General features: G+C 36.1%; 1 protein-coding gene across 1 annotated transcript in view; it reads left to right on the top strand.

Annotated features, from left to right (window-relative positions):
* The window catches only part of LOC115216796, a 55,937-nt gene extending 48,382 nt beyond the window's left edge, over positions 1-7,555 (top strand). The window contains exons 9-10 of the mRNA XM_029786376.2: positions 350-513; positions 5,844-7,555. Of these exons, the coding sequence (XP_029642236.1) occupies positions 350-513; positions 5,844-5,979 (300 nt within the window). The 3' untranslated portion in view covers positions 5,980-7,555. The remainder of the gene's footprint in view (positions 1-349; positions 514-5,843) is intronic.
* Positions 7,556-16,201: the final 8,646 nt, after the last annotated feature.

Raw genomic sequence — 16,201 nt, 5'->3', positions numbered from 1 at the left:
AATGACACAACGAACAGATAATGAAATTTTGGTAGTGATCCAGGAATTTTTATGGATTCTTGAAGGATTTTTCATTTGTTGTATTTACTTTACATGAAGTATTACAATGTTGCGTTCTTTGATTATCTCCCTTGAAAACACGTTCATTGTTTCCATGTAACCTATGGTGGCGTTGCTGTTTCCAAAGTTTATTTTTGTTTCCCTATTTTTAATTTTACTTGCGTATCTATCTTAAAATGAGCTTGGCAGAGGTCTGCGCGCTCTCCGAGTGCTTTTCTAGTTCTAAAATGTAATGCCTTCTTTTGAATTGTCCTTCACTTTTACTTAATTTTTGTTTTTCTTTCTGCAGGATGCCCTAGTATTTGCTGGGTGGAAACGGCTCACATTGCTTGATCTCAAGGAAGGTACCATCCTTGCATCTCATTCCACACCTTGCCATCCAACCGCTCCACTGGTTATTGGAGACTTCAACAACGATGGATGGAAGGATATAATTCTCACATGCAAAATGGGGTGAGTAATTTTAGTGTCAATGTTTGGTGCATGTTGTTTTATTAGTGTTATCGGTGTGTAGCTGAGTCTTAACTGAAATGCCTTTTATTATTTATCTCTCTTTGGTGCAGGTGTAGCTGTGTGGTAAGAAACTTGCTTCCCAACCACATAGTTCTGGTTTCAGTCCCACTGTGTGGTACCTTGGGCAAATGTCTCCTACTATAGCATCAGGCTGACCAAAGACTTGTGAGTGGATTTCGTTGACGAAAACTGAAAGATGCCTGTTATGTGTGTGTGTGTGTGTGTATATATATATATATAATGTATGTATCTATGTGTGTGTGTCTTTGTGCCTGTGTTTGTCTCTCCATCACCACTTGACAACCAGTGCTGGTTTGTTTATGTCCCCATAACTTAGCAGTTTGGCAAAAGTGACCGATAGAATAAGTACTAGGCTTAAAAAAAAAAAGAAAGTCTTGGGGTTGATTTGTTCGAGTAAAACCCTTCATGGCAGTGCTCCAGCATGGCCACAGTCAAACAACTTAAACATGTCAAAGAATGAAAGTCAAATTAAGCCACGGCTCATTTTGACAGATTATTCCAGGGATTTATAAAATGTGCAGCCATCTGGTTTGCCAGTCCTCAGTCAAATCATCCAACTCATGCTAGCATAGAAAGCAGACGTTAAACGATGATGATGATGATGACCAAGTATTTCATTTTATTAAACCTTCCCTTCTGGCTGTTTTTAGAAATCATAGTTGTGTTGTTGTTGTTTTCATTAAGATGGTGAACTGGCCAAATTGTTAGCATGCTGGGCAAAATGCTTAGCAGCAATTTTTCTGTTTTTATGTTCTGAGTTCAAATGCTGCCAAGGTGAAACTTTGCTTTTCATCTTTTTGCAAGTACTTGGTGATCCTGTCTGTGCAGGTGCTACTTAAAAGCACCCAGTCCACACTGTAAAGTGGTTGGTGTTCGGAAGGGCATCAAGCTGTAAGAGCCTTGCCAGAACTGACCTCACCTGTGCTTGTGCCACGTTAAAAGCACCAAGTCCTCTCTGCTGAGTGGTTGGTTTTAGGAAGGGCATCAAGCTGTAAGAATCTTGCCAGAACTGACCTCGTCTGTGCTTGTGCCACGTTAAAAGCATCAAGTCCTCTCTGCTGAGTGGTTGGTTTTAGGAAGGGCATCAAGCTGTAAGAATCTTGCCAGAACTGGCCTCGCCTGTGCTTGTGCCACGTTAAAAGCACCAAGTCCTCTCTGCTGAGTGGTTGGTGTTAGGAAGGGCATCCAGCTGTAAAAATCCTGCCCAAACTATCACAGAAGTCTGGTGCAGGCTTCTGCCTGGCCGGCTCTTGTGAAACTGTCACACCCATGCTAGCATGGAAGGCAGATGTTAAATGATGACATTGATGAGGAGGATGGTGTGTGTGTGTGTGTGAAAGAGAGAGAGAGATTGGTTTTCGCAGAGTTTCTGTTGATCAAATTCATTGGCATGGCATTGGTTAGCCTGGGGGCTATAGTAGAAGAGACACTTACTTATGGTGCTGTACAGTGGGACTGAACTTGAAACTATATGGTTGCCAAGTGGTCTTCTTAACCATGCAGCTTTGGGTTCACCAATATTTATTGTCTTGTCTGCACTCACACACGCTTTGCTGTTAATCCATTTCTTTCTCTTACTCTTCTTTTTTCAGTTTTTGTCACTGCTGTATACGGTTTCATTATTTTCCTCTCTCTCTTCCCTCCCACACACTCACTGTTTCTCTCTACTGCCATCTCTATCTGTCTCTGCTCTCTTTCGCTCATTCTCTCCTTGTCTCTCTCTCTCTCTCTCTCCCCTTCACTCACTACTTTGATTTCCCCCATCTCTCCTTTCTTCTGTCAGTATTTTTTTTACTCCTCACCTCTCTCTCACTCTATCTATATCTCTATTTCTCTCCATCCTTACTTTATCTCATGCCCTCTATGTCACCCTCTTCCCTTCTCTCTCTGTCTTCCTGTTCTCTCTATTTCCTTTCCTTACTCCCCCTCTTTCTCTCTTTCCTGTAATTACTACCCCTCCCTTGCTACTTATAGTCTCTCGACTATCTCTGCTTCCCACTGTATTATTCCTACACAAACGCTCTCTCCTCCACCTCCATAAATACTGCCACTCCACCATAATTGTCACCAACACTACCACCAATATCAACAACAACAACAGCAAAAGCTATAATGAACATTTCACCACCAACAACAACAAAATACCACCACTGCCAATATCACCACACCTACTACAACAACAACACCAATGATAAAAGTACCACCATACTGCCACAACCAATACCTCTTTTTTTACTACCCACAAGGGGCTACACACAAAGGGGACAAACAAGGACAGACAAACGGATTAAGCCGATTACATTGACCCCAGTGCATAACTGGTACTTATTTAATCGACCCCGAAAGGATGAAAGGCAAAGTCGACCTCGGCGGTATTTGAACTCAGAATGTAGTGGCAGACGAAATACCACTTAGCATTTCACCCGGCGTGATAATGTTTCTGCCAGTTCGCCGCCTTATACTGCCACAACCAATACCATCACCACCAACCACAAATCACAACCACCACCACCACCACAACTATCACAACACCAACAACAACAAACAGTTTAATGAAGGAGGTGCCACTATGTGGTGGTTTAACATGCTAAAAATAGCAACTAACTGCAAAATTCCCTCAAATGACACCCTACTGTTCTTAAAATGAAAATGGAGACATTGGTCAATGACTTTCTAAGTGTATGAAAAGATGAGATTGTCATGGTTGGAATGCTTTTTGATTAGAGTGTGTATCTGATGCTAAACAACCAGCAAGCAGTGACAGTAGCAAAAATACAACCACTGATTATAGCATGACCACCACCATTGACAAGACCATTACCTGTACCTCCACCAGCACCACTACCACCACCATTATCACTTAAACCTCCAACAACAACAAGAACAACAACAGTGCCACATATACCTCCACCAATAACAAAAACATCATCACCGTGGTTACCATTGTCAACAACAGCAACAATATTGTCATGTCCATGGATACTTTCATCAACATCATCCGTCCCCCCCACTCTCCACTAACATCACCGGCACCCATATATCTTTGCCAACAACAAAAAATATTGTTGGTATTGCTGCCACCACCACCACCACAACAACACTCCCATCATCACCTGTACCACTACCACCACCATCATCATCAGCAGCAACAATTCATATTGCTGCTGCTACTACCACCTCCACCACCACAGTGATCACTAACAATACATACCACTATTTCTACTACTACTACTACTGTCAGTATTGTAAATTTTTTTTGTTGTTTTGAGTTTTAATGTTTTGTTTTGTTTTGCAATTTTATTGTCAAAAAATTTTTGTTTTTATTGTTGTTGTTTTCTTTTAGTGTCTATCTCGTCCCACCAGTACAGGAGAACTTAATGTTTGGGTTTTATCATCACCTAATTAGCTCTGCTGTGCCCCTCACCTCACCCACCCTCCTGGCACCCTACCTTCCACCCTCTGCCACCACCACCACCGTAGCATCTGTCTTCCGCTGCCTCGGTGTACAGGATGTTATGTTAGCATAAAACCTATGTTCCATTTTATGGTATCCATGTCTGTTATCCATTTCACTCTAACTTCCCACTACAACTAACTCATGTTGTGCTTGCTCTATTAATAAACTGCTGTTAACATAGAACCAGCAATGGTCCACATACTTCTCTGCTCTATAGCAAACTGCAGTTATCAGCTCTATAGAACTGTTGGTTCTCCCCTGTTTCATGTTGTGCTGACATAGACCTGTTGTCCATCTGTCTTTGTTGGTGGTTAACAGCTCTGTCTGTTGCACCAGAAGGGGCAAGCTATCTCTCTCTCTCCCTCTCTCATCTTGTCTTATTAGGGTATGTTCCGAGACGTTTTGGCACAGCTGTTGTGGTGATGCCTATTTGGCATCACTGATTTGATGCTGACTTATTTGACATCAGATGTTTTAATGCTTCTCTCATTCTTTCCTTGCTCTCTGTGTGTGAGCATATTTATCTCTCTTTCTCTCTCTCTGTGTACGTGGAGAGGAAAAGTGTTTATGTCAGTCTTGTTCAATGATTTGTAATGTCTCTCTTTTCCCCTTGCACTCTCTCTCTCTCTCTCTCTCTGTATATGTACATTCCTCTGTGTGTGTGTGTGCGTGTGTTTTGGGTTCATCATCAAAGAGTTCCGTTGCAAAAACTGGCTGAATGTCCAGTCAGTCATGTCAAATCATCTCTCATTCTGGCTTAATCAACCTCACTTCAAATACCTTAAAAGTGATGTGAGCGGGTGCAAACGGATTCTCAGTGATGCCCAGAATAGGTTTTATAGATCTGGATCTAATGGACTCACACACACACTGTTATCTGACTCTTGAGAATTCTAATGAAAGTAAATATTATTGACATTGACAGCAACAAAGCTTTTGTCTAGAATAGGAAGCTCTTATCTTAGCTAACTGCCTATTAGCTCCACCCTACTCTAATTTGAACTCAGAACGTAACGGCAAACAAAATACCTATTTCTTTACTACCCACAAGGGGCTAAACACAGAGAGGACAAACAAGGACAGACAAACGGATTAAGTCAATTATATCAACCCCAGTGCGTAACTGGTACTTAATTAATCAACCCCGAAAGGATGAAAGGCAAAGTCGACCTCGGTGGAATTTGAACTCAGAACATAGCAGCAGACGAAATACTGCTAAGCATTTCACCCGGCGTGCTAACGATTCTGCCAGCTCGCCGCCTTAAATAGTACAATACTGTTTAAGTACTTCTACCACAAACACACAGAAAGTGAGAGAAGCATTCTTGACTGTAGGTAAAAGAAAGCCATTTGCTTAAAAGACTCACTAGAAAAACAGTTTTCAATTTCTCGGAATATGAAGGGTATAATACAAGTGAGACGTTTACTCCCTGTAAAGTGATGGATAGTAGGAAGAGTATCCATCCTTAGAAACCATGCCGCAACAGGCAATGCAGCCTGGTGTGATCCTCAGTCATACCAATTCCTGTTAAACTGTCCAACCCAGCCTGAAAAGGGAACATTAAATGGTGATGATGAAGTGTCATCCATTTCAAACAAATGAATAATGACTTATCTGTTGCAGATGTTTTAGTAAGTAAATCCAGTTAGCTTTGATTGAATAGATCTGTGCGATGGCAGTTGTTAAATGTTTTATTTTCAAGCATAATTTTTCAAGAATTGTATGTTTTCAAAATTCCTTGATTTTCTTTTCTTTTGTTATATTCAATGATTGATGTTCTTTATTATTCAGGTACATTGGTTTCTCCATTGAGAAAAAGGCCAGCCATTTGTACACCCTGATGTATGCAACAACTGTTTTTCTCTCAATCATAGTGGTTACCTGGTTATTACATGCTGAAGATCAGGTTCCTGAAGACATTGACTGAAAGGTGTGCCAGACAGAGTATACATCACAGTTGAGTCTTTTTTAGCTCCATTGATTGATCAATAGTGCCAGAGAGATTTGAAATGGTATTCTTCTGAAGCTTAAGTTTCTCCAAAGCTGTAGTTATGAAAACATCAACAACATCTGTGAAATCGGACAATATAAGTAGTACAAGTTCATACTTAGAAGAAGTCGAACTTAACTCCAGCAAATGAACCCAACACAGAATTATTTCATCTAAATTAATATAACATATTTCTCACACAGTCCATCATAGGTGATACAAGACCAAGCTCTTTATTGTAAAGGTGTAATCTGTACAGCAAAAACAGTACATATTTCGCAGTGATAAGAGTCTGCTGCAGTTTATTCTTTTGGAAATGTTATGTAATATCAGTTAAGTTTTTTTTTTTCTAGCAGTTGCAGGAAATTGGTGCTGAAAATATAAAACGAAAATAACTTAACCATTTTGTGACAATATTTCTAATGAAACATTCAAAATGTATTTCAGTTATAAAATTTATTTGTAATTTGGAGGGGTTGCACTAAAATAACTTACCTTTTATTACGTTGGTGTTTGGAACATAGCAAAAAAGGGTTCTTAAATGATTTTATGAGGGAAGGTTTTAATTTAAATGTGGACATTTTAAAATGGACAGTTTTGTATTATATAATCTGGGATTGTCTTAAGGGGGTCAGCACCAAAAGGATGAAATAGTTAAGGAACTCAGCACATAGATATATATTAAAAAGGGTAAGAATAGCATATGGAACAATTTAACAAAGTTGGTATGAATATACTTTTGGGATAATCTAGGTCTTCATTTCAGTTAGTCTAATGCTTGATATTGTTTGTATTTTTTTTGTTTGTTTGTCATTTGACAGTGGTCATGCTGGAGCTCTGCTTTCTTAACTTTTTATTTAAAACTATTCTACAACCTTTATTTCCACAGTAGCACGAATGGTGTTGACTTTCTGCAACTTTTCTATTTATATACCTGATGAAGTAAATAACATTCCAAGTTGACACCCTTCATTTCACCTGTCGCTAGGAATAATGGATGAGTGCTAAGTTGGTTGCAGCAAGAATAATATTTATCTTGCTTAAGAGCACAGCATAATGGCTACAGCAACATCTGAACTTATTTTTTGTATTGCAGGCTACAAATACACAACAGCTTATTGAATTTTTTAGTGTGATGGTTCATTGTGTGAAGTAATGGTATTTTCATTCCCTCACTGGCACTGTATATCAGAGTGCAATATGAACATTGTTGTATAAATAAGTATAATAGAGAGGCATGTGCTATTGTCTCGGAGTGCATTGTGAACTTTGCTTTATAAATAAGTGTCATAGGGAAGTATAAGCTACTGCTGTATGCAGTATGGTAATTGACAAAGGCTTGTTAGCTTGCTGTGCAGAGTTCACATCCATTCATAAGTTTTCAAAGGAGGCTGATATCACAGTTTATTTGTATTATTAAAATTGGTGCCTTCGTGACTAATCTCTGAATTCCAAAAAAAGTCAAACAGTTAACCTCTTGGGTTTTTTTTTATAATTTCTTTTTACTGAGAGAGAAAATGCTGGTGAGTTTGAACTCTAGTCAAAAAGATATTTAAATTTGTTAATGACCAAAATTTGACAGTATGACCAATTGAATTGCTGGAGATATCTTTTGTAATTGTTACTTTATAATTGAGAAAATTGTTCCAACAATATATATAGGTATCTGAATACAAAAACATTACACTGTGTAACATGATTTTTGTCCTTGGGTAGCAACTGTTATTTCCTGTCTGCTTACCCCTAGAAGGTATGAAAAATGGCTAATGTTTCCGTTAAACTTTGCTTTTGTTACATTTATTCAAACCCCAAAGAATCCCTCCCAATGCATGGCTATAATGCTCCCCCACCACTGTTGCTCATGGTCAGAGATGCATATACTGTCAGCCACTAAGGGACATGCTCAAGTGGTTATGGTCAAGCAATCGACAAGCAAATGTGTGATACTGAGCAGAATATTTGCTTTAACAATATGTCTGAAACGTAATGGAAAATGTCAATTTTAAAACATTGATGTCCAGATCACAAAACCAAAGTATGAAGGGAATAGTTACCATTTCTTTTGATTTCTAGATGGAAACAAATAGGAAATAACACTTACTGACCAAAGACAAAAGAAAATTGTTATACAGTGTTTATTCATATTTAATGAAAATTGATTACTATTGCTCATTGAGCAGCAGTTCACATTGAATATATATCTCTCTCTCTGAGTATTCTGAGTATCAATATTTTTCAGCAGTTAGTATAAACCAGCAACTTATAATAATACAAAAGTAAGACCTTACATAAAAACCTGATATTTGTTACCAATGAAATGGACTAATTTCACTTTGCAACAGATTTTGAATTGTTTGAGCTTCACAAAAACTTTTTTTTGAATTTATGGTTTAATCAAAAAAAGAAAAAAAAAAAAAGAAAAAAAAAATTTTTTTTAATGGATTTTATTTAAAACTTTAATTTATCTGACAAACTGAACAACTTTTTACTGCTCTAGTTATATTTGTCCAGATAACATTGTAACTATTGCAGGCTTTAATTTGTTTTGTAAAGGAACATGTTTAAATATATATGGTAATAAGTGGTGATGTCTGGATATATGATGCAACCAAAATAACTTATCAATGTGTTAAGGAATCATGTTTGAAAGTGCAGGACCAAATGAAATGAGTATATATGTACAACCAACTAGTTTTTATCAGCAAGCATATTGACACCAATTCTAACTGTATGGAATCTATTTCAAGTGTTCTACATTAGCTCCATTAACTTTCCTTATACTTCTGTTTCCAATTCAACTAGTTTAGTGTCCCCTGTTCCCTCTCCTCTCAGATCCTGTTCTTTTTAACCTTGTTACAGTTAACATATACAAATAGACGTTGGAGTGGCTGTGTGGTAAGTAGCTTGCTTACCAACCACATGGTTCCGGGTTCGGCCCCAATGCATGGCACTTTGGGCAAATGTCTTCTACTATAGCCTCGGGCCGACCAAAATCTTGTGAGTGGATTTGGTAGACGGAAACTAAAAGAAACCGGTCGTATATATATATATGTGTGTGTGTCTGTGTTTGTCCCCCCAACATTGCTTGACAACTGATGCTGGTGTGTTTACGTCCCCATAACTTAGTTCGGCAAAAGAGACTGATAGAATAAGTACTAGGCTTCCAAAGAATAAGTCCTGGTGTCGATTTGCTCGACTAAAGGCGATGCTTCAACATGGCCACAGTCAAATCACTGAAACAAGTAAAAGAGCATATACAAATGTTCAAGGTTTAGATCTTCAGTTTGATCTGATTTGCTATCGCCAGATGTGCTCAATATATAAGCTACCCTGAAGACTTAGAATTCCTGCCTTCTGTTCTGAATGCCTTGTTTAATCTCACTTTACTAAACTGTATTTGTTGGGTAGCCCTGGTCATCACTTCTTGGGTAATTGTAAATATGGACCAATAATCAATTATACAAAGAATTTGAATGGTGATCCTAACTATTTGTCATGTGATCTTTATTGTGGAAATAATGTTCTAATATTTAAAATATGTAGATCTTATTTCAAAGATAAGGTGATAGTTGTGATAAATATCTCTGTAGTCATTTGATCTGTTCAATGCAACAGAGAACCTCTTTTTTTTTCACATGACAGAAGGAAGGCTAGCAATTACAGCTATTTTTAAGGCTCTTGAAACTGATAGGAAGAAATGAAGTCATCTTCAGACTGGAAGCTTAGTCCTAATGTTTATAACAGAATGAACTCTGCTAAAAGGCACCCATGGGTCAAAAGATAATGTTAAACCAGACAATGATGCCAGTTCTCTAAGAATTAGAATTATGTCAATCTTGTAAGAACAGAAGACCCTTCAATAGATTTTCATACAGTTTCCATGTATGAAACTTCAATCTTGAGTCATCAATGGATGTAGAAGACAATTGCCCAAAATATTGCACAGTAAAACGGAACCTGAAACCAGTTGCAAAGCAAACTTTTTAAACATACAACTCTGCTTGAAATCCTGTCTAAACCTGGTCGAACTCCTTGATCACTTGTGTGTATGTATATATATATATGTTTGCGTCTGTGTTTGTTCCCCTCCCATCATCGCTTGACAACCGATGTTCGTGTTTACGTCCCCGTAACTTAGCGGTTCGGCAAAGGAAACCGATAGAATAAGTACTAGGCTGACAAAGAATAAGTCCCGGGATCGATTTGTTCGACTAAAGGCGTTGCTCCAATATGGCCGCAGTCAAATGACAAACAAAAAAAAGTCTTATTTGTCAATGTTTAAGCATAAGGGACTAGTTGATATGACCATCACTACCCACTTTTTTTTTTTTTTTTTAGAAATAAGGATTCCTAGTAAGAATCAAGTCTGATATTATGTGCTATGTACACATTAAAAGAAAAAGATATCTAAGTGCTGACATGGCTGTGTGTTTAAGAAGTTTGCTTTCCAACCACATGGTTGTGTGTTCAGTATCATTGTATGGCACCTTGGGCAAATGTCTATTTTAGTTTTGGGCCAACCACAAAGCCTTGTGGCTGAATTTGGTAGATGAAACTGAAAGAAGCGTGTCATGTACAAACACACGTGTTTGTGTATTTTTTGTTGACATAATGTCATACTTGGAAACGAGCGCCACCGTCATACAAGTGTTTCCTTGGTTTCCAGTCTTCCATGAAAAACGTTTGGTCATGGGGAAATACTACCTTGCTTTGAAACGGGTGAGGGTTGGCAACACAACGACATGTAAGTAGGGAAAACTAGACGTTTAACGATGAGGATGATCTAATGACAGATCAGTCATCAAAACGTTTGTGTAATTGGAAAATATTTCATTTCTAAAGATGAAGCTAATGAATGAAAAATAATAATCTTATTTACAATAACTCATTTCAGATATTAGACACGACTTCAAACTCCTTTTACACAATTCTTGCGTCTTATACAGCCATTGTACTTATTCAATAAACTTTCAGTGTTTCATACCTTTGCTTCATAGTTTGGTAGACTAAGAGGTATGTTGTCAGCAATCTGAATTGGTGACCATCATTTACCGTATTTTAACGTGTACAAGGACCCTCCCCACTTTTTTTGGTCAAAAATTAGGTTTAAAGAATATGGGAGTTTCTTATACAGGGATAGTATTATAATTCTTTACAAAACCTTTTTTTCCAAATTTTAAGCCCTCTCAAATTAGGGGGTTCCTTATACACGTTAAAATACGGTAATTCACAGCTGGAGAAACTCTCCTTTTATGTCACTATAGCTCAAAGGAAATGCACACATAACTTCCATCACATATTTTTCTTAGTTCATGCTAACATATTCAGTTATGGTCAATTGCTTGCAAAGGCAATCAGAATAATTTAATCAATGAGTTCAGCAAATAGAAGGGCGTGATGTGAATTGTTATGATCGTTGTTTAATCCAAATTGGCCCTGATTAAGCAGACTTGTGATTAAAAATATTTACGCCATTACCTCATCCATTTTTGAGGTGAAAATCTAACTTGGACTACATCAATCAACGTATCCTTACATTTTTGAAATGGTAAGATGACCTAGATCAGAAAAGCATGTGTGTCTGTAGTAGATGGAGAGAAATAAATTATGTAATAGTAGTACCTTGTTAAGAACTTTAGTGATATAACTGAAACGTGATAGTTTCAACTGAGAATCGAAACCAGATTGTTATTTCGACTAACCTTAAGTTTAGCACAGCTTAGTTGTCTAATATTGGTTTCAAATTTTGGCACAAGGTCAGCAGTTTTGGTGGATGGAGTAAGTCGTTTACATCGACCCCAGTGTTTAACTGGTACTTACTTCATCGACCCCGAAATTATGAAAGGTAAAGTTGATCTCAGCGGAATTTGAACCCAGAACGCGAAGACAGACGAAATGCCACATCTTTTTGTCTCTCGTGCTAACGATTCTGTCTGTTCGTCGCCTCTTGGTTATCTCGTATTGACAGCAATTCTTTTTGACTAAGTATTAAAGCTTTATGTTATTCAAGGAGAAATTCATTGCTTTTTTCCCCAGTGGCAATAACAGCTTTCGCAATGCAAGTGTTTCTTCAGTTAGAGATTGAAACCGTATCGCGGTTTCAGTTTGTAGAGTGATTATTTCCTTCTCCAACGCTGATTGTCACAGCGTTAATTGTGCAACCGTTCGCTCTATAACTGACATCCGGTTCAGTTTCGTCAATACCATAACTAGTCAGCGCCATCTACATCAAATTTTTCTCTGCGTTTAAAAACAACCTGATTGGTGCTGTGTGTGTGTGTTGGTGTTTAAGGTCAGAAGAGGAGGGCAGGAGAAAATTCCTTCCCCTCTCCTCTCCCATTACTTCTGCTGCTAAGTTTAAACTGAAATGTGTTCACATGTTCCCAATCTTTCACCGAATGCCTTCAACTCAACAACAGGACATTCCATTTGTGTAAACTATTTACTGTTATTTGTAGAGAGAGTATCAATAAAATGTTTGTTTGTTTTTCTATGTGATTCTTATTTTTTGAAACTTGTTTTCATTTCAAATACATCAGTTTTGTTTTGCCCCTTACCAGCTCTGTTCCAACAGGCCTATGGTCAAAGATATTTGATTGTGTTTCGAGTTGCCGGTACACTCTGCAACCGGTCCAGATCTCGCCTTATCTGACTATCACCTCTTTGGACCGCTCAGATATACTTTACGAGGTCGTCGATTTGCTACGGACGAAAAAGCATAGGAAGCAGAGCGTAAATAGCTGCGTGACCAGCCGAAAATCTTCGTATATACACATGGCCATGTGTGTGTGTGCATGCATATAAACATTTACATATAATATATATATATATATATATATATATAAATAAATAAAAAGGCGAGCTGGCAGAATCGTTTGCACGCCGGGCGAAAGGCTTTTCAATCTTTCGAGGGTCAATTGAATAAGTACCAATTACGCACTGGGGGCGACGTAATCGACTTAATCCCTTTGTTCTTGTTTGCCCCCTCTATGTTTATCCCCCTGTGAGCTATACACACACACACACACACACGATTTCTCTTCTCTCTTTTCTGCTGTTTCACTGTATACGAGTGCATGCATATTTATAAATCATTATTAATGTTATATATATTACAAACATACACATCACATCACACACACACATATATATATATCATGGTTTCAATTTTTGCCACAAGGGCAGCAGTTTTAGGGAGGGGATAAGTCGATCGCATCGACCCGAGTGTTTCATTGGTACTTAATTTATCGACCCTGAAAGGATGAAAGGCAAAGTCGACCGCGACAGAATTTGAACTCAGAACGTAGCGACGGGCGAAATGCCGTTAAGCATTTCGCGCGGCGTGCTAACGACAGCCATATCGCATTATATATATATAAATTAGAGAAAAACACTTATGCAATTCAAACAATGATAAACATAAACCAAATCATAAATAAAATATATTTTAAAACAACTAGATCACAAAAAGTATAAAAATGAATAAACAATATATAAGTAAAAAGACTACGTACATTTCATGGCTATAATTTAAATTCGAATTACAATTTAAATTTAATCGAAAAAACAATTCAATTTAAAAGTATAGTCACTCCCCAGGTCAACAATAAATAATAATAGTTAAATAATCAAATAGAATTAAACAATATTTCTTAAAGAAATAAAATTATGATTGTTCTTATAGAAGAAACTCCATGAACTAAATTTGAAACTTAAAACAGCTGGACCAGGTGCCTATAATACATTTATGTTAAAAATTAAAGGTAAAAAAATAGAGTGAATAGATAGAAAAATGTATTTATCTGTGAAGAAATAATTTAGCTTTAAGAATAAATATTAACAAATTATAGAATATCTTTACACTAGCTATACTCTAATATTTTAATTCACAAACTATTTAACAAAACAATCACACTTAATATTTTAAAGATTTTAGTTCACATATAATAATTATAAAATTAGAAAATAAAAGTACGTATCTAAAAAATAAAAGTATGTATCTAAAATATAATTAACAAATATAGCAATTAGAAATCCATATTTTTTCAATCTAAACATAAATAAATAAATTACTCCATTATTACTTAAATATTATACATATCATCCCGAAAATATTTATGAAATAAAAAAATTAAAAAATTCCAAAACTAAAAACGTATTACTTATCGTTTATAAAGTTATTTGCGAAAAAAAGTACTTATTATTATTATATTTAATAGTACTAAAAATATAATAAAGGCCTCTTTACCTATACTAAAAAAATTTACATTCTAATTCACAAAGTAATAACTAATATTTTACAATTTAAGTTCAGATATAATAATTATAAAATAAGAATAACTAAATAAATATACGTATCTAAATTATCATTAACGAATAATAAAAATTAGTAATTCATATTTATCAATCAATACTTATATAGATTACATTATTATTTCTTAAATAAAATGTATAGGTTTTTATTATATTTTTAGTACTATTAAATTTAATAATAATACTAAGCTCGCCGCCTTAGTAAACATTGATTTTAGAAATATATTCTTTATTCTTATAGCTGAAGCGTTACTCCCTTACTTACTGACAGGAAATTTCGTAACATTTTACCTCATAAGTCTTTTTCTACTAAGTTTTGTTCAATGCGACTAGTGATTCTGAATTCCTCATGCATTTTTCTATCATTTAAGCCTAAGAAAAGTATACTTTTATTTTAAAATTAAAAAATTTATGTTAATTGAAGATGAATAGGTGTCTTACTGCCCCCCTTGAGGTCGCAGATATTTTAATGTAACTTTTTAATGTAACAGTTTGCAATTTAGTTGAGAACTGAATTAGTGGTGAAGCTTGGAAGCTGCTGCGATTGACGAAATGGTGGACTTAAGAATATATTCAACCACGATAGTGGTTGAATGATATATGTATTATGATTTATTTAAAAATGAGCAAAGAAAAGGGTAAAAGAGTAAAATTAGTATGACAAATAGCAAAATTAGTTTGCTACTAACGAATTTAATAAGTAAAAAAATTGAAAATTTCTAATGGCCATTCAAGGTTTAACCCAGCAGAAAGAAGTGGAAAACATCAATTTTTTAATTTAACATGTTATTTTATTATATTTTGTATAGCGATAAATTTAGATATACAAAATGAAGTGTTTTGAATAAAAAAAACTTGCCATATTTTAAAAAGTGTAAAAAAATTCAAATATAATGATAAAAAACGAAGAGAAGCAGATAAATTATAAACATCAATCATCATATTTGATGCATCGACAAAAATGATATATTTATACACATGTGAAATGAATTTATTAGATTAAAAGTTCAAAATCATAATTTATAATATGTATCAAGAATGTGAGAGAAAAATTTTGATATAGTTTTGGAAATTCAACTAGAAAAAATTTTTTCCTTCACAATTTAAAAAAAAAATATAGTAAATATGATTAATATTTTTACTAAAACCATGATTTAAATTTATTATAGGTTTTTTAAAACACTTATGTTGTTTCAGTGGAGGCGCAATGGCCCAGTGGTTAGGGAAGCGGACTCGCGGTCGTAGGATCGCGGTTTCGATTCTCAGACCGGGCGTTGTAAGTGTTTATTGAGCGAAAACACCTAAAGCTCCACGAGGCTCCGGCAAGGGATGGTGGTGAACCCTGCTGTACTCTTTCACCACAACTGTACCTGTATTTCAAAGGGCCGGCCTTGTCACTCTCTGTGTCACGCTGAATATCCCCGAGAACTACGTTAAGGGTACACGTGTCTGTGGAGTGCTCAGCCACTTACACGTTAATTTCACGAGCAAACTGTTCCGTTGATCGGATCAACTGGAACCCTCGTCGTCGTAACCGACGGAGTGCTTCCATCCATCCATCTATGTTGTTTCATGATTATTTTTATACATTTTAATTCTCAAAATCAGAGATGAATTAAAATATAATGACTTATATGAATTGGTCATAAGTGAGATATGAAGCAGACAATTAATAGATTAAACACTAAATGTAATAGAGAAACAGAGCTGAGTGTGACATGCGCTATGCGTCATGAAATGAAGACCTCTCAATTAGCGACAGTTTTCAACTAATCTAAGAACTTACAAGCTACTTGACACTTGCACGGATTCAAACGCGTTCAAAACTTGTATAACTTCCAATCTA

The sequence above is a fragment of the Octopus sinensis genome, linkage group LG10 (assembly GCF_006345805.1).
Source record: "Octopus sinensis linkage group LG10, ASM634580v1, whole genome shotgun sequence".
In the NCBI taxonomy this organism is placed as follows: domain Eukaryota; kingdom Metazoa; phylum Mollusca; class Cephalopoda; order Octopoda; family Octopodidae; genus Octopus; species Octopus sinensis.
The sequence above is the reverse complement of the archived record's forward strand: the minus strand, read 5'-3'. Positions and strand labels throughout refer to the sequence as shown.